The sequence below is a fragment of the Dromiciops gliroides genome, chromosome 1, assembly GCF_019393635.1.
Source record: "Dromiciops gliroides isolate mDroGli1 chromosome 1, mDroGli1.pri, whole genome shotgun sequence".
In the NCBI taxonomy this organism is placed as follows: Eukaryota; Metazoa; Chordata; class Mammalia; order Microbiotheria; family Microbiotheriidae; genus Dromiciops; species Dromiciops gliroides.
The window spans coordinates 110,462,195-110,481,822 of NC_057861.1; the positions used below are offsets into that span (position 1 = coordinate 110,462,195).

General features: G+C 40.3%; 1 protein-coding gene and 1 pseudogene across 2 annotated transcripts in view; both read left to right on the forward strand.

Moving 5' to 3' along the window:
• The first annotated feature begins 1,265 nt into the window (after positions 1–1,265).
• LOC122737700 lies at positions 1,266–1,409 on the forward strand (annotated as a pseudogene).
• A 3,169-nt stretch (positions 1,410–4,578) lies between these two features.
• The window catches only part of ATAD2 (ATPase family AAA domain containing 2), an 82,296-nt gene continuing 67,246 nt past the window's right edge, over positions 4,579–19,628 (forward strand). For both annotated transcript variants that reach the window (XM_043982182.1, XM_043982191.1), the window contains exons 1-3: positions 4,579–5,093; positions 16,981–17,126; positions 19,134–19,183. In XM_043982182.1, coding sequence (XP_043838117.1) covers positions 4,857–5,093; positions 16,981–17,126; positions 19,134–19,183 — 433 coding nt within the window. In that variant the 5' untranslated portion in view covers positions 4,579–4,856. The remainder of the gene's footprint in view (positions 5,094–16,980; positions 17,127–19,133; positions 19,184–19,628) is intronic.

Consider the following 19,628-nt stretch of genomic DNA (forward strand, 5'->3'; position numbering starts at 1 on the left):
TGTAATACCCTCTATAACAGGGTTTGGCAATCTTTGGACCAAATCTTCCAAGTGTGTTTGTATAGCTCTGAGCTAAGAGTGGTTTTTCTATTTGTAAAGAAAATTTGGGGGCAGCCAAGTAGCAAGTAGATAGAGTGCTGGGTCTGGAGTCAGGCAGACTCCTCCTGAATTCAAATCTGGCCTCAGATACTTACTAGCCAGGTGACCCTGAGTAAGTCACTTAACCTTGCCTGCCCCAGTTTCCTCATTCTGTAAAATGAGCTAGAGCAGGAAATGGCAAACCACTCCAGTATCTCTGCCAAGAAAAAACCCAGATGGGGTCAGGAAGAACAGAACATGACTAAACAGCCAACAAAAGACCTAGAAAGGTCCTACAGACCCTGCTCCTGCTCTTGCTTACAAAGGGAGGGAGCTGGAGCAGCTTGAGGTCTGAGCACCATCTGGTGGCTTATTCAGAGATTGATTCAGCTCCACCTCTGCCTCTTGTTAGTCCTTCCTCCTTGAATAGGACTAATGGCATCATAGGGTTTTGTCTTGACTTGTGTGTGAAATGGATTTAATAAGGGCCTAGTTAAAACAGGTGCTTTTGGAGACTGTAGAACCCTTCCCTCTCCCTTCTTTCAATTTCTTTTCCTCTGTGTGACCCTGGGCAAGTCATTTTAGGCACCAGGAAATCTGACAGGGCAATTTTATAACCCATCAGTGCCTATGGGTAGAAAAAACAATTTAGAAATGGGAAGGACCTCAGAGGATGCTCACTCCAACCCCTCACTTTCTAAATGAGGAAAATGAGGCTAGGAGAAGTTAGGTAATAATGTTTGTGGATTGGTGTCAGGATTTGAATTCAAGTCCTCATTCCAAATCATGCCTCCCCCCCACCCTTCCTCACAGTACTCACCAGGAGAAAAAGACTTTGAATCTCTAGGAATCATTTCAGATACACTGGTACATTTTTAATAATTATCAGTGAGCTTAAAACAAGAAAACAAGGACTGAGACAATTCAATTAGCAAACAGTTCATTGTTAACATGTCAGTGTGAAGCAAAATGAACTGCACTTTGTCACTTCAGTGATTCTTGATTTCCTTAGTCTGCAGGTACTGGTTCACTAGGGATGATCAGGAATATTCTATGTCTTAGAAGCTTTTGTGAATGGCTTATTGGCTCACTTTCCAGAGATGAACCTCCTCAAGCCCAGCTAGGCTGTTTCTCTGACAGGAGAGGGAGGGTCCACTACTCTGCTCGACTCAAAACATTTCCAGCTTATACTTACCTGCCTGGGGTGATTCCATGATCATGAAGGTGCTTTCCCCAGGGTGAGGCTTAGCCATTGCCCCCCAGTTGGGCTGACCCCTTAGATTTCCCCCAAAATTAAAAAAAAAAAACTTCTGGCTTAGAAAGATCTTCCACTTAGCATTCCACTGACAGGAGCATGTGTATGAGTAATTAGACAAGGATCTGAGTCATCTGATTTGAATTTTTAAGATGTTTATAAAACTCATGTTTGCAGGTCTTTGAAAATGCCCTGCCAAACACAACTCAAGTACTCCTTAGTGATAGAGGTCAAGTTAAAAGTGGTCATGAATGTCGAGTCCTGAGGTCAATCCTGCCTTTCCCACATAGTAACAGTGCTACCACCGGCAAGTGACTGACCCTCTCAGCTCCAGCAAAGACATTCTTGCTATATGTTATCGGTGAGCTGCTAGTCTTCATGGGTGGAGGGAGTCTTCACACTAAATGATACCCATACCAATAAAAGCCTAAGTCTAGCTCTCTTGGTTTCTCATATATATATATATATATATATATATGCACATAATAAGAATGTTCCAGGTAACTCTCCATTTCCATCAGTGGCTCTGCTTGGTTTTGTTTTGGTTTGTTGTTGTTTTTGGTAAGGCAATTGGGGTTAAGTGACTTGCCCAGGGTCACACCGCTAGTAAGTGTGTAAAGTGTCTGAGGTCGGATTTGAACTCAGGTCCTCCTGAATCCAGGGCTGGTGCTCTATCTACTGTGCCACCTAGCTGCCCTCTGCTTGGTTTTGACTCCATGGATAAGCTGATCACCTGAAACCTCATCATCATGCTGATTGACTTGAGTTTTGATACTGGGCACCTTCTCAGCTCCCACAGTTCCCAAGCTCTCTGGCTGGAGGCCTGAAGGGTGAGGCACTAGACTCCTCCCCAAACTTCCTGATATAGAGGGTTCAGGTATGAATTTTCCATCAGTAGCTCTGTTTTGTTTTGACTCCAAGGAACATCATACTTTCTGCTGGCCCTTCCTTTTGTGGTTGTCTCCCCCCCCCCATTTCTATTGTAAGCTCCTCAAAGGCAGGGACTGTCTTTTTCCTCTTCTTATTTGTATTTCTAGCACTTAGTAGACCCTTAATAAATGATTACTGAATTGAATAAATAACACTTTTATAAGACAATACATCTATTATTTCATTTTAACATCACAGAAACCCTACCCACTAAGTGCTAATAGTGTTATCCCCTTTTACAGATGAAGAAGCTGAGGCTCAGAAAAGTGACTCTCCTATGTAGTCATACACAGGGCCTGAGGGCTCTCCAGACTCCATATGCAGTTCTCTTTCCACTGAATCACCAAGACAGCCTTACAGGGGGCAGCTAGGTGGCGCAGTAGATAAAGCACCAGCCTTGGATTCAGGAGTACCTGAGTTCAAATCCGGCCTCTGACACTTACTAGCTGTGTGACCCTGGGCAAGTCACTTAACCCTCATTGCCCTGCCAAAAAAAAAAAAAAAAAGACAGCCTTACAAACAGCTGGTGGGGTCCAGTGATCAGGATTGTACAACAGCAGGCAGGGGAGATGGAAAGAAGGCTTGGATCATGTGCTGGGGGGGGGGGGGGGGGTTGGGGGATACCAAACCAAAGCATACTGGTTCCGGTACTCATCCAGTTTATGTTCTAAAAGGGGAGACAACATGCCCACATATAGATATGGACAAAATACCCACCAAACAGATTCAAGGTCATCTTGGGGAGGAGGCTAAGAAGGAGAGCCAGATGCAGGAGGTGATGTTTAAGCTGAGTCTTGAAGGAATGGGGGATTCCAAGAGGGAGATTGGAAGCAGAGTGTTCCGGGGAAGGGGGACAGCCAGCCAATGAAAAGGCAACATGACAGGGAGAAGGAGTGCTGTGAGTGAAGGGGCTGGGCTTAATGATGTGTGGAGAAAAAGAATGTATATAAGAAGGCTGGAAAGGTAGGATGGGGCCAGGTTGGAAAACACTAAATGACAGCTCCATACTGGACACTGGAGGTTAATGGGGAGTCAGGGAGTTGATTAAGTAGCAGGATGACCTGGTAATAACATTGACAGTTGTCTGGAGAGGGAGTGGAGTAAGGAGATGAGAGGAGGCAGGGAGACCAATTAGGAACTCCCCATCATCTATAATAGGTCTTTCATAAATCATTAAAACATTTTAAGATATCTTTTTGGGTACATAAGCTGAAACTGAATTTTTTATTAGTAAAAATTTATATTTTATACTAGTAAATGAGAAAGCAATAGCTAAAAGGTAAGCTACTTACCTAGGTGGCACAGTGGATAGAGAGCTGGATCTAGTAACAAAAAGCCTAATTCAGTTTTCCATCAGATACTAGTTAACTGTGTGACCCCAGGCAAGTTACTTAACCTGTCTGCCTCAGTTTCCTCATCTGTAAAATGGGGATAATCTCAGGGTAGTGGTGGGAATGAGGATGGTAGAGTGCTTTTCAAAACTTAAATCTCTCTGTATATAATCATTTGTACTCTAATTTTTTAAAGGTAGAGTTTTAAAAATTTGTTTCCAAATACGAAAACAGCCAAATGTAGAAATTCAACAAGCTATGGATGTTGGAAAAAAATAATTTTAAAACGCCATACGGTAATCTTTTACTGCTTTTAAGGTGCAGAAATGCTATTCGAATGAGATGGTCATCTAAACAGTTACCTATTCCTTTTCTATATATGGTTGTGAATTGTTTTTTTTTTTTAAAAACAAACCCTATAGTCATACAACTTAGCAGAAGCTTTAAATGCTCTTTCTTTCTCCTTTAGTTTTCTGGACTAAAAACGTCCAGTATTAAAATAGAAAGTATGGAATAAAAATTTCAAAACGTCAAATTCAGATAGGAAGTCAGGGTAAGTTAAGGTAAGATGGCAATAAAGTTCCCCGACATTATGCACACTACAACCCTCTTTATCTCTCCAGTTACAAGTATTTCACATTTAATCTGCGATTTTGACTTTCATTATCCCACCTCGCCTTTAGGGTTGAGGGAAGGGGTGTGTTTTATTTCGCTCATCTTTGGCCATAGCAACTAGACAACAGCACACCAAATTCTTTGATTAAACTGTGAAAATACTCTGCATTTTGTATTTGAATTCTTTGGCGGGAAACAGGAGGCGTAATGAACTAGGACCCGACTGCCAATCACAAGGTGAGCCAGCCTCCCTTCCCCCGACTTCCACGCGCCAAAATTCCAAACAAGCCGCTTCACCTCTGTTCTCGCTCCTTCCGCTGTGCTCCAAGGCACCGGGACTACAGAGAACAGAAAGAAGTTCCTTCGGAGACTGGCCAGTCCCTCCAAATGTCTGGGGTTCCCTTCCTCCGTCCCCGTTTCTCGGACTGACGGCGAGACCAAGGACGGCCCCGTCCTGGCCGGGGGTATCCAAGCTCCGCCAGGCCGAAACGCCGAAGCGAGGGGCGGGGTCTGTCGCGCAGGGATCCGGGGCGGCCCCCGCGTCCTCAGAGGGGAGCTAGTGGCGCCAGAATTCGTAGCGCAGAAGAGCCCTGCTGCCGCCGCCTCCCGGCCCGTTCTCTACCCTCATCCGCCTGGAGGGGAAGAAGATGGTGATCCTGCGTAGCAGCTCCGAGCTGCACGGCCGCTCCCCGGCCTCGGCAGCCGCGCGGAGTGCGGACGCTGGCGGCGGCAACTTCTCGGACCCTCTGGACTTGAGTTCCGAGTTCCTCACCTTGGAGCCCCTTGGCAGCGGGAGGAGGCAGCTGCGGTCCAGCAGCGCCATGGGCAAGGCGGCGGCCGCCGTCTCCGCCCCGGCCTCCGCCGCCGCCACCCCCGCCTGCGTGGTGAGTGTGGCGCTGGCGCCTCGGGCCCGGGAGGGAGACGGGCAGGCCGGCGGCCGGGCACACGCGCCGCTCGGGGCGGCGGGGCCGGGGCCATGTCGCCGCCTGTCACGGGGCGCGGTGGCGGTTGGGGTTGAAGGGAAGCGGGGCGGGGGGGGGGCTGGCCGGGGAAGGGGGTGGGGTCCGGGCGCGGCCCCCCAGGAAAGGGGGTCTCCGCGCTGGAGGAGAAGGCGGGGGCGCCTTGGAGCCGCGGGGGGAGGAGGCGAAGAAGGAGGTGAGTGCGAGGCGGGCTCTCGATTGGAGCCCCGAGGGGCGGGGGCCGGGGCAGGGCCAGGCCGAGGGGCGGGGCCGGGACGTGTCCGGAGCCGGGCCGAGGCCTGCGGTCTGGCCCTCGGCCCCGTCGCCCCACTCCCCTCTCCTCCCTTCCGCAGACCCCCAAGTCTCGCGCATCTGGCGGCGGCGGCGCCCCTCGCTCGGGCCCCTTTCGGGGGGACCCTCTCCTGCCCGCGTCCTGGACATTAGGAAAGGGGCGGGAGGGATGCTGACGATGTGTCAAAACCCTCCTAGAAACTGACAAGTCCCTTCCAGAGCCTGCCTCCCTCTCTCCGCTGGCCTCGGAAACGGCCTTAGGCCGAGAAGTCCGGAAGACCGGGGGTTCCTAGCTACCACTGACACTTAACGGTGGGACCATGTGCAAAACTGGCTTCAACTAAGCTAAGCCTCAGTCTTCCCACCCTGTAAAATGGAGATGATACCCTTAGCCTCAGCCTCCAAGGACTGCAGTAAAGATCAAGAGAGAGAACGTGTGTAAAGCCCTTTGCAAACTTTAGAAGAAAGTACAAATATCTGTCTCGGGGAAGAATTTTGGATTTGGTGGCAGCTGGGTCTTAGCAACTTTACTACCCATTTGAGAATGGGCAAATCACAATCTCCCTGGCCTCCAGGAAACAAAAAAGAAGAAATCGGGAAGAACCAGTAGAGTGTGGTGTCTGTAAAGTCCAGGGTGGAGAGACTGTCAAAAAGGATAAGGGGTGTAAAAAAAAATAAAGGGACCTTTGGATTTGGTGTTACTGGCTTCTTAAAAGACTGTAGGAATGGGTCAAGAGAATGGGGTGTTGAGGAAATGTAGACTGCTTTTTCAGGAAGTTTAATAACAAAGGCAAAGATGAACATAAACAGTATGGAAATAGTCTTTTAGGTCCAGAGAGATCTGAGTTTTTATAGGCATTTGATAGCAAGCAAGGAGACTAAGGAGAGACTGACCTCAGAAGTGTAAAAGAGAGGTGATTGTCATAGGGATGTATTTGGTAGATTAGGGTACAGGTAGAAGGATTAGCTTTAGGAAAGTACACTACACTTTATTTCTCTCAAGTTGGAGAGATGTTTGGTGATCCTGCTATGCTTTTGAGAGGAGTTGAGAAAGTTCTTGTAGGATGGTCTTCATCCTAGTGAAATCAGAAGTGTCATCCACTCTTTAAGGGTGGAGAAGTCAGAATAATATAGTCTAATAGATTCACCAGTATAATGGAGACTTTCTTGTAAAGGTGGCACATGAATCAAAAATTATTTATTAAGTGTCAGGCACTATGCTAGACACTGGAAATAGAAATAGAAAGAATGAAACAATCCCTATTTGTGAGTTTATATTCTCATGTGGTAGATGAAAAGTACATCCAACAATATGTACAGTATAAATATGAAGTTAAATACAAATTTGTGCAAGGTTTTTGGTGAGGGGAATGATATTAGCAGTTGGAGGAATCCAGAAAGGCTTCATATAGAAGATGGTGTTTGACAACGGAATAGGTGGAGGAGTGCATTCTAGGATGTAGTAAAACCATCGAAAGGCAAAGAGGGGAGATGTGGAGTGTTCTTTAAACAGAATGAAGACTAATTTGGCTGAATTACAGAGTATGAGAGAGTGAGTAAAGATCAGTGAGACTAGAAAGATATAGATTGGAACCAGGTGGTTTATGGCTTTAAAAGCTAAATATGGACAGCTTGGTGGCCCTGGATTCAGGAGAACCTGAGTTCAAATCTGGCCTCAGACACTTGACACTTACTAGCTGTGTGACTCTGGGCAAGTCACTTAACCCTCATTGCCCTGCAAAAAAAAAAAAAGCTATACTAGAGGCAATAGGGGGTCCAGTAGAGTTCATCTGAGTAGGAGTCAAATAGATTAGCATTTTAAAAAACTTATTTTGGTAGCTGGCTGCAGGATGGACTGGAGTGTCAAGACTTGAGGCTTGGAAGCTGCTGTAATCTAGTTGAGAAGTAATGAGCACCTGAAATAGTGGAGAGAAGAGGTCAGATATTAGAGCTATGAAAGTAGGAACAAGGCTATTAATTGGATATTTGGGGGTTTAGGAGAGTAAAGAGTCAAGGATAATAACATGGTTAAATATCATGATGACTGAAAGTATGATGATGCCTTTGACAAAATTAAGAAAGTTGGATAGAGCAGAGGGGGGGGGTTGTTTTTTAAATTTAGAATTTTTATTTTTCAAATTACATATAAAAACAAATGTTGACATCAGGGTTTTTTTTGTTTGTTTGTTTTTTTAGTGAGGCAATTGGGGTTAAGTGACTTGCCCAGGGTCACACAGCTAGTAATTGTTAAGTGTCCGAGGCTGAATTTGAACTCAGGTTCTCCTGACTCCTGGGCCAGTGCTCTATCCACTGTGCCACCTAGCCGCCCCTTGACATCAGTTTTTAAAAACTTTGTGTTCCAACCTTTCTTCCTCCCTTCTTCCCCACTGCCTCCCAAGAACTCAAGCAATTCAGTATAAGTTATACATGTGTAGTCATGCAAAACATCTTCACATTAGCCAAGTTGTGAAAGAAAACAGACAACACTACTAGCTGTGTGACCCTGGGCAAGTCACTTAACCCCCACTGCCCCGCAGAAAACAGAAAAACAAAACTTCAGATTAAGGAACTAACAAAAAATTATGCTTCAATCTGTTTTCAGATACCCTCAGTTCTTTCTTTGTAGATTGCAATTTTCATAAGACCTTCAGAGTTATCTTGGATCATTGCATTGCTGAAAATAACTCATTCACAGCAGATTATCTCACAATATTACTGTTATTTTGTATACAGTACATTTCATTTTGCATCAGCTCATGCAGGTCCCTCCATGTCTTTCTGATACCATTCTGCTCATCATTTTTTTTATAGTAAACTACATTTATATAGTACTTTATTTTTATTTTATGTTTTCGGTGGGGCAATGAGGGTTAAGTGACTTGCCCAGGGTCACACAGCTAGTAAGTGTTCAGTGTCTGAGGCTGGATTTGAACTCAGGTACTCCTGAATCCAGGGCCAGTGCTCTATCCACTGCATCACCTAGCTGCTGCTCATGAGGTTGATTATTGCAACAACAGTAATAGATAACATTTATATAGTACCTTAATCTTGACAAAGAATTTTCTTCACAATAGCCCAGCAAAGTACCATATGTTTTGCCATCATCATCACCAGTCATCATCCATCAATCTTCTCCATCATCCTCAATCCTCATCTTCATTCAGTCCTCCTCATCATCATACATTACTCTTGCCTGAGCAGAGATTTTTAGGCAGAAAAACGTTTCGTTTTGGACTGAGGAGACATCAAAGCAAAAGTGATCAATAGTGTCAAAGGCTACAGAGATAGAGGAGGAAGAGCATTGAGAAAAGAACATTAGATTTAGTAATTAAGAAATAATTGGGGGACAGCTAGCTGGCATAGTGGATAGAGCACCACCCCGGATTCAGGAGGACCTGAGTTCAAATCTAGCCTCAGACACTTGACACTAGCTGTGTGACCCTGGGCAAGTCACTTAACCCCAATTGCCTCACCAAAAGAAAAGCAAAGAAAGAATTGGTAACTTTGGAGAGAACAGTTTCAGGTGAGTGAAGTCAAAAACTAAATTGCAAAGGATTGAAGAGGGAGAGAAGGGGAAGTGAAGGCACTGAGTGTTGACAAACTTTTCAAGGAGTTTGGCTGAGAATGGGAAAGGAGACATAAAGTTAGTTCAAGGATATTGTTAGTATTTAGTGAAAGCTTTTTTTCTTTTCCTCCGTTCTCTCCCCCCCCCCCCCCCATTGAAGGAGACTTCAGTATGTGTAAAGGGCAGTGGGAAGAAACTAGTTGATAGAAGTTGATTAAAGGAGAGGGAGAGGATTGAGGAAGCAGCCTGCTGGAGAAGACAGGAGATCAAGTGATTGTCATGGGGAAGGACAGCCTCTTTGTCCTCCACATTTTGAGAATGAGAAATGTCAAGGAGTTTTGCAATGAAGAGAATGGAGAGGAGGGGGCTCAAGGGTTCAAGGTGATCTGTTGTTCCTCATTAAAGTCAAAGGCAGAGTCCTCAGTTAGAGAGAGGAGGAAGTTTGAAATACCTTCTGTGGAAAGTGAAATAGGGAATCAATTAGAGTGCAATAAAAGGGACTGTCTTGCCATAGTGAGGGCTCTGGATCTTGTTATCTGCTATTTGTCTTCACCTGGCAGCTTGCTGTGCTCCAAAACTACTGAGTGAATGAATGTATTACTAAAAGACCTTTAATTATCTGTGCCGATGCTCCTATCCATTAGCATGGGCTATGGATAGTTGACTATACTAACAGAAGAAGCAAGAGGGAAAATATTCTGAGTGATTTGAAGAATTAATAATAAATAGTATAAAATGTCACCTAATCCCTGGAGGAATTTTTATCCCAGTGCTCTATTCTGGGCTCTCTTCTCTCATTTCGGTACAACTTTTTCACTTGGTGATTTCATCAGTTTTACAAGCTAACTTACCTCTTTGAAGATGACTCCCCAGGCCTTTCTATCCAGCCCTATCTTCTCTCCTGAGGTCTATTGCCTCATCACCAACTGCTTTTTCATACATTTCAAACTAAAAGTCCTATAGACATCTCAGGTTACACCTACTCTGTGTGGAATTTATTTCTCAAAACAAATCCCTCTTCTAAAACTTAGATGTTTCTCTTGAAGGCAACCTCAGTGTCATTTTTTTTCCCCTGAGCCAATGAGGGTTAAATGACTTGCCCAGGGTCACAAAGCTAGTATCAAGTGTCTGAGGCCGGATTTGAACTCAGGTCTTCCTGAATCCAGGGCTGGTGCTTTATCCACTGCACCACCTAGCTGCCCCCTCAGTGTAATTTTAAACTCTTCATCCCATTTAGCCAGTCATTTGCCACATCTTGTTTTTTCTATCTACCTCACATCTTTTTCATTTGCCCTCTTAACATCCACTACCTTTGATCAGATCTTCATTACTTCTTACCTGGACTATTGCAATGGCCTCCTAACTGATCCAGTCCTCACTCAGCTGCTAAAGTGATTTTCCTTTATTCCAGATCTCACCATGAACTCCCTTACTCAACAAAACTACTGTTGTCTCTAGGTTAAAGTATAAACTCCACTTGCTTTTCAGGCTCTTCACAGTCTCTCCCCAAACTATCGTTACACAACTCTATTATATATTATTTCACTTTCTTCTCTTAACTGTATAGACAAACTGGCTTTCTTGTTCCTCACATGTGTTTCTCTTCCACTGCTTTGTGTTCCTGCACTGGCCTCATGCCTATGATACTAGTCTCCTTCTGCAACTTGCATGATCTCATATTTCCTTCAAGACTCAGCTCACGTGCTTGTCTTATACTTGAAGTATTTCCTAACATCTCTCCACAACTACTAGTTTTTCCTTTTAAAACTATTTTGGCTTTATTCTGTTATGTTAGATATGTATGTGATGTCTGTGTGTCCATTCCCCGCCTCCCCCAGCTTCTTTGGTATTCACTTTTCTCTGCTGAAAGACATCAGACTAGGTGACTTCTAAGGCCCCTTCCTGTTCTAAATCTCTGGTGCACTAATTGCTCCCTTTTGCTTACATACTTCCTTACTCTAATTCAAAGCTTCTTAAACTGTGACTCTTGACCCCATATAACTGAATGTGAGGGTCATAAAAAATTTATCAACAGTAAAAGGTCATGTGTACCTATTTCTTGGGCAAAAAGGATTTGTGAGTGGAAAAAGTTTAAGAAACTCCTGCTCTTAACTGATCCCCACACAGCTCAGACACCAAAGTGGTATTCATAAAGCCACTGTCTTGCTTAATAAACTCATGTGATGGGGCAGCTAGGTGGTGCAGTGGATAGAGCACCGGCCTTGGATTCAGGAGGACCTGAGTTCAAATCTGGCCTCAGACACTTGACACTTACTAGCTGTGTGACCCTGGGCAAGTCACTTAACCCCAATTGCCTCACCCCCCCCCCATTTTTTTTAAATTAATAATAAAATAAAACCTCATTTGACTCCCATTTACCACTAGGATAAAATGAAAACTCTGTCATTTAAAGCCCTTCACCACCTGCTTCAACTTAACATTACTTCTTTTTTATTTTTCAAGTCATCAAGAATTTATTATTCTTTGAAGCCCTTTCTTCATAAACAGCATGAGTACGTATTTGTTTCATAAAATTGTCCAGACTATTTAATTGATCCAAGCCTGAGGCAATACCATCCATTTTTTTTCCTGATAAAAGTATTTTTTTTTTCCATTTATATGTAAATATAGTTCTCAACTTTTGTTTATACAAGCTTTCCAATTTCAGATTTTTCTCCCTCCCCCCTCCCCTAGACAGCAGGCAATCCGATGTGTGTGTGTGTGTGTGTGTGTGTGTATAATAACATTAAACATATTTCTGCATTAGTCATGTTATAAGAGAAAAATCAGAGCAGTGAGGGAAAACCTCAAAATAGAAAAACAGCACCAAAAACAAAAAAAAATAGTATGGTTCAATCAGCATCTATATTCCACAGTTCTTTTTTTTTTTTTTTTCCTGGATTTGGAGATCCTCTTCCATCATGAGTCCCCTGGAACTCTTCTGTACCATTGCATTGGTGAGAAGAATCTAGTCCATCACAGTAGATCAACACACAATGTTGATGATACTGTGTACAATGTTCTTCTGGTTCTGCACATCTCACTCATCAGCAGCTCATGCAAGACCCTCCAGGTTTCTCTGAACTCCTCCTGCTCATCGTTTCTTACAGCACAATAGTATTCCATTACATTCATATACCACAACTTGTCCAGCCATTCCCCAATTGATGGGCACCCCCTCAACTTCCAATTCCTTGCCACCACATAAAGAGCAGCTATAAATATTTTTTGTACATTGTGGGTCCCTTTTCCCTTTTCCATGATCTCTTTGGGAAAAAGACCCAAAAGTGGTATTGCTGGGTCAAAGGGTATGCACAGCTTTATAGCCCTTTGGGCATAATTCCAAATTGCTCTCCAGAATGGTTGGATCAGTTCACAGCTCCACCAACAATGCATTAGTGTTCCAATTTTTCCACAGCTTCTCCAACATTTATTATTTTCCTTTTTTGTCATTTTAGCCAATCTGATAGGTGTCAGGTGGTACCTCAAGAGTTTATACATTACTTCTATCCAGGCACTGTTGTGGGTTCAGGCAAATGGGCTTTTTTACTGTTCCTCATATAGAACGTTCCATTTCCTGTCTTGCCGTTTCTGCACAGACTGATCACTTCATCTTAACTCCTAGTCAAATTCCTTGTTTCCCTCGAAGCTCAATTCAAAGACCACCTCCTAAATGAAGCTTTGCCTGAAGCCCAAACTCCTCTTTCCCCAAATTACCTTATATTTTATATCTTTTATATATTTATCACATTTAAATGTACATTGTTATCACTCAAGGGTAGAGGGGGTAACTTTTACTAGTTTCTGTATTGTTCCTAGGACTGGTTTCTGTATTGTTCCTGTATTGTCCATGTTCAAAGGACAGTGCCTTTGACATGAGTGTTTAACAAAATTTGCTTAAGTGTATTGAGTTCCTTAAAGTAGATTTGCCCCAACAATTTAAACTTTTTTTTCCCTCTTAGTTTTTGGCAAGAAGCTTACTATTACTTTATATAGATATGGTAGACATGAAAGTAACTTACTGAAGTGACTTACACATTGTCAATTTTAAATAGTTGAATAAGTTCATTTTATAAACTAAACTTTAAAGTAGTTAGTAAAGGGTGATTTCTACAATAAGTGCTTAAAAATTTGAATAATACCAACACTAGCCAGAATTCTAATGCTGCTTAGATAAAAACATTGGTTCTTAACCCAGGCTTTTGTTTAATGTTTTGATAGCTATTTCAATAATTATAATAATAAAATAATTGGTTTACTTTGTCATCCTTTGTGTCTTATGCATATATAAACTTTTAGAGAAGGGTTCCAGAGATTTCAAGAAACTGCCAGAGATCCATGACCCAAAAAAAGTTAAGAACCGGTGATCTCAAGTTTTGAATCAGTATAAAAATAAATACACCTTTTAAAATGAGTCACTAGGGTGTTCTTAATCTATTAATAGTTAGAAACATCACATTAACTTTTTGAGTGCAACTACTGGTGCCCTATACTGAATTGGATATAACAGATAACTACTATATGTGCACAAACTCTTCTTGGAAGTGCTGTTGAAATCATAACTGATTGTTATAGTTATTAAGATTGCAGTTAAAATATTGGATTTAGGATTCGGTTATTGAATCAGGATTCTAATTGACTTCCCACAAAAAAGATCTTTTGTTGTCATCAAAGTTTAGCAAAGTAAATTAAGAGAACAAGACAAATATTCATACTAACTTTACAAATTAGGGAAAGTTGTTAAACTTTATTTCTTTACTGAGCCATTTTACTATTACTTGCTTATTAGACCAAATGGTTAGTTAATATCACAGATAAGGTGGTATTTTCATCACATAAAATTTGCAAAGTGAATATAAAATCACAGTTTTTTCATATCAGAGTTTCTCAGTTATTCATATTTTTGTCTTCATCTAAGAAATTTATAATAATAAAATAATGATTTCTTCAGATTTTAAATATATTTTCCATTGTTATCTCCTAAAGCATGGCATAGTAGAAAGAATGCTGGAGCTGGGGTATAAATCCTCTTCCTTGCACCTACTGTCTGTGTGACCTTGCACAATTCTTTACCTAAACTGGGCAATTCTTAAGTTAACCTAAATGTCCCTAGGCCTCAGTTTTTCATCTTTAAGATGACGAGACTGAACTAGATGACTTGTAACATTCCTTCTAGCTCTTACATGTTTTTATGAGACAATGTGACAAAACAGTCAACATTGAAGTTAAGCCCACCGGAGTCAAGTAGAAGACTTTTTCACCTCATAGATCCAAAATAAAATAATCCAATAAAAATTAGTAATAACAATAGCTAACATTTATATAGGGTTTGCAAAGCACTTTACACGTCTCATTTGATCCTCACAACAGCCTTGTAAGGTAGGTATTGTAATCATCCCCATTTTAGAGCTGAGGAAGCAGAAGCTAAAAGAGGTAAGTTATATGTTAAAGGGGAAATGGGTAGGGAATGAGCACTTTATAGTGTTTACTATGTGCCAGATCCTATGCTAAATACTTTACAAATTTTTGTCAATTCATTCTCACAATGATCCTGGGAAGTAGGTGCTATTATTATCCCCATTTCACTGTTGAGGAAACTGAGATAGACAGAGGTTGTGATTTACATCTCCAGGGTCACACAGCTAGCTAGTAAGTATCTGAGGCTTGATTTGAACTCAGTTTTTCCTAAATCTAGGCCCAACACTTTATCCACTGCACTACCAGCTGCTTCTAATATAATTAAGACATAAATTAGTAAGAGAGTGTAGTAGAAAAAGAGCCCTGGAGTTGGAGCAAGGAGAAACCTGAGCTTGATAGCTATGTAACCCTGGGTAAGTCACCTCTGAACCTCATTTACCCAATAGTAAAATAGAGATAATAATGCTTTTAATACTTAATTAAAAGGATTGTTGTGAGGATTACCTGAAATAAGAGTTCCTGTTTTGTAGACAGGTCTTAAAGGGTTATAATAAATGTCAGCTGTCCTAACTACTTATCCTCCTGAGGGAAGTAACTATATTTGTGATTCAGCTGAAGCCTATGTCAAAACCCAGTTTCCTCCCTAAATGGAAACCTTTAGGTCATCGAGATCAGAGAGCATTTATGCCCTGAAGTTCTTATACCTAGGATTTGGAAGGATAACCCTTCAGGACACTTAGTTTAATTATAGGAGGATGTCATCCTTTCAGACCAAGAGGTTTGTTTATATCACCAGTTAAATGATGGAATCATAGAGCTTTTGGAGGGATGTTTTTTGATTTGGTTTGGGGTTTTTGTATGTGGTAAAAATGATCCAAGGTTTGTACTGGTTTGGCAGATTAAACTAGTGGTATCCATGCTTTTCTTACATGATTAAAAATCCATGTATATAAGGTTATGTGGGAAAAAATTAAATCTCTTGGCCATTTAAAAATACATATTTTTCTAGCATTTGTACAAAGGCAACCCCTAGCATTCCAAGCCAAAAATTTTTTTTATTTATTTTGCAAAAATAATTATAAGCATAGTGCTAAGCTTTAATCAAGTCAATGAGAGTATTGACCTTTAACAGACTGTAAAATTATTGAACTATTGGGTATATTTATTCATTCAGGACTTATCTCAATTCTCATTCTGAGTTTATATCCCTGTTGTGGTCTTTTAGTTTTGATTTCAGGACTTTTGAAAAAATATTTTTAATAGATCCATTTGGAGCCAAACATCATCTAGAATTTGACCACATAACCAGAAATTTCAGGTGATTAGGCCCTACTGACTTAAAAGTTTCTATTTTTAAAAGGTTGTTTTGTGGGGTTTTTTAAATCTTTTTTAAAAATCTCAGACCACATCTTGGGGTCAGGGAGTACTATATCAGGCCACATATTAGAAGACTGGTTGTTAAACTATGGAAGGAGTTTGGATTGGGATCTACATTTTTAAAAATGCATTGACTGAAGATATTTCAGTGTTTAACCTATTACAATGTTAATATTTAGAAATGAATAAAGACTTCTTTAAACTTGGTAAAACTAAACCTTAAATTTCGAAAGTATTCCACTATTGTACTTTGCTTGAATTGTTAGTCAGAACATGCAAAATTTACTAGAATTTTGTGAGAAAATCCAGGTGTAATCCAATGTTATTTAGACTTAAGTAGATGTCCCTATCAGCTAAAACATTAGGATCCTGTTTGGGTGTTTATAGGCAGTATAACATTCTGACTATAAAAGGACACAATATGACTTCTCTAATCCCTCTCCCACAAAGGAAGGTCCTGACACATCTTTGTAAAGTATACCAGATAATCTCATGGGAGGGTCACTGGAAAAGTCCTCTCATTTTGAGAGAAACCAAGTAAGACTCTGCTGTATAAACTAGATGCCCCACAAAATAATTTAATGGGCAGGTTTGGGTAAATGAAGTTGTTAATTGATAAGGTGTTGGGGGGGGGGGTACAAAATGTCCAGGTGGAATATAAATGCAATTAGCTTACTTGAAATCAACTGTTAAAAATCCTGGGATAGAATTAAGTGGTTAGGCAGTTGCATAAGTTCCTTTATGTGATTGTGGGGATATGGTAAGAATATTCTTTTAAACTTACTTATGTCATAGTTGAACTTAATATTTTATGGTTGCTTCTTAAAAGCTGACTTTTTAAAAAGACATTTCACCTTTCAATTATATTTTTTGGTGGAGGCACTACAATCAGTACTAACAATAAACTATTTTAATATTTCTGAAGGAAAACCTCTAGAGGCCTTCTTTTGGTCATGTAATGGTGGTGTTTAGTTGTTACAGTAATTATGTTATATTGCCTCTTGAGGCATAAATATAATTGTATTGTTTCATTGAAATCGAAAATTAATTTAATATGAGTGGGGTTTTTTGTTGGTTTTATTTTTGAGAACAGTTCAAGTGAATTAACCAGTTTAGTTTTATTGCAGAAGAACTTAAAGGCTTTTCTTAATTTTTCTTAAGACTCGTTCGTCAGTTAAGGAAGTTGAAAGTTTCAGTACAAATGTGTTAAGATCATTGAGGAAAACTGAACAGCATTCTTCAGACTCTAGTTTTGACAAGAATATGGAAATATCAAGTGATACAACTAATGGAAGACATTTTACAAGGTACCTCTAAAGATGGTTGAATATGAAGTAATTTAAATGATGAACTTCTGTGATATGTTTTCTCAAATGCTTCCATTAGCAAGACACCAGTGTTTAGATTGCTGCCATAATGGACTTGTGGACTTCATTGAATCAAAAAAATATTTCTCTTTCATGTTTTTGTTTTGGTGGTAATATGTATGTGTAGCTGACAAGACTGATAAGTGATCAGTTCTTTTCCTTTTATTCCCATCTAAAAATGAGTTGCTTTTTCTCCAAGGTGGGAATGTGAGGGATTAGCTGTATTCAGGAATTTCTCACTATACATACCATATCATTACTAATAATTATGTCTTAGGATGTTGTTAATATGTTTTTTTCCCCTAACCTGCTTTAGGGTATCTCTATTTTAGCATGTCATATAACAGTACCTGGCACAAAGGCTCCTAATAAATGTTTGATTGTTTTATCTTCTCCCATTAGAAAGTAAAGTCCTTGAGGTTGGTGTCTTTCTTACTTATGTTTGTATCCTTAGCACAAAAATACAATAACTCACAAATGGGCTCAGACCATCTTCAATTTGACCCACTTTGTTTCAGGTTTACATTGCTACCACAAAAAAAAAAAAAGAAGTTATTTTGAATGTTCTGAGATTGTTCTGTCTGTATGACATTCAGGAAGTCTTTGACTTCCTGACTGTTTTTCTCTCTACCTCAACTCCTGCCTTTTTACTAGGAAACTTGACCATACATAGTGATGCACCCTTAAATACCCTAACTTCCCATTTCCTTAATCTACTTAAATCTCATAGCCTAATACTCCAGATTACACCCACTAACAATGAATAACACACACCACCACCCCTCTACTCCACTTCCTACCCCCATCCCTCAAAAAAATCCTTTATTCTATGCCCTCTTCCCCCTCTGTACTATCTCATTTGATGGTCTCATCAGTTCCATTGGTTCAGTTATCCTGATGAATATAATTCCCAGATTTATATATTGAGCCCTACTTTTTCAATTGAGCTCTATTCCCTTATCACCAACAGATGTTCTTTGGAACATCTTTAATTGGGTGCCCCATGAGCATCTCAAACTCAACCTGTCCAAAACAGAACTTCCCCCACTGCAGCCCATTCTCTGTCAACCATCCTTCTAATCATCCAAACTTGCAGCCTTGAAGTTATCCTCAACTACTCACAGTCACCCCCACAGATCCAATCTGGTGGCATGTCTTCTCATTTCTACCTTCTAACACCTTCGAGTATATACCCTGGTAGGAAGGAAAGAAGCATTAAATCCCTACTGTGTGCCAGGCCCTGTGCTATGTATATAAATATCTCATTTAACCCTCACAACAACTCTGCAAGGTGGGTACTATTATTATTTTTGTATTGTATTTGAGGAAACAGACAATATTTGCCTAAAGAAAGTGTCTAAAGATGGAACTGAACTCAGGCCTTCTGACTTGAGGCCCAGACATACTTTTTGAGTTCCCCTGGACTGCTAGTGCTGCATCCCCTCTGAAATTACCTTCTGTGTACATTGTGTGTGTGTGTGTGTGTGTGTGTGTGTGTGTGTGTGTGTATTTATATATATATACATATATCTCCTTTACGTATATAGTTATGTGCATATTGTCTTCAACATTGAAATATGAGCTGCTTAATGGCAGGGACTAAATTTTCATCTTTTTTTTTTCCCCATCCCTAGTATTTAGCACAGTACCTGGCACATAGTAAATATTTAATAAATGCTTTTTAACTAACTGACTTATTTAAACCTTATAGCTCTTTGAATCAAAAGTCTAAATGAATTTTGGTGGGTCCCCCCCCCCCATAATTCACCTTTGATGTTTAATATAGTGGCACTAATACTTAATACTAGTCTTAAGTAACTTTGAAAGTTGGATGTGGAATTAAAATGGAAGTTTAAAATTAGTATTAAGGTTTTGTATATCATTATTTTCTATATTAGTATTAAGGTTTTGTATATAGTTATTTTCTAACACATTTTTCTCATATAGGCAATTGGCCAGACAGCAGGCCGATAAAAAAAATGAAGATTGCAAAGAAGGTAATACTTCCTGAATGTTTCCTGAATTTAGTGTTAAATTGATATAATTTTGATTACTTCATTTGGAATCTTCCTATGTTATATTAAGTAACAAGCATGGCATTGTTAGTGTATTTAATATTAGATTTACAATATTTTTCTACTTGGAGGCAATCTTAACATTACATGAATTTCTTTTGTTAGTACAGGTATGTATGAATCAGTGGTATTGATAATGTTTTTAAAAAACTTTTTGTGTTTTCCTAAAACTATATGCTAAGTTTACTTGAAGTCTATTAATAGTTATTACAGTCTACACATTATTTTTAGAGTCAAAGAATGAATAGGCTATGTAATTACTTTTTTAATTGGCAAAAAATGTGTTATTAAAATTGTCATATTAGAAATTGCCTTTCTAGTGTAGGTTTATCATGATTCATAATTATATTATTCTAAAGTACAACTT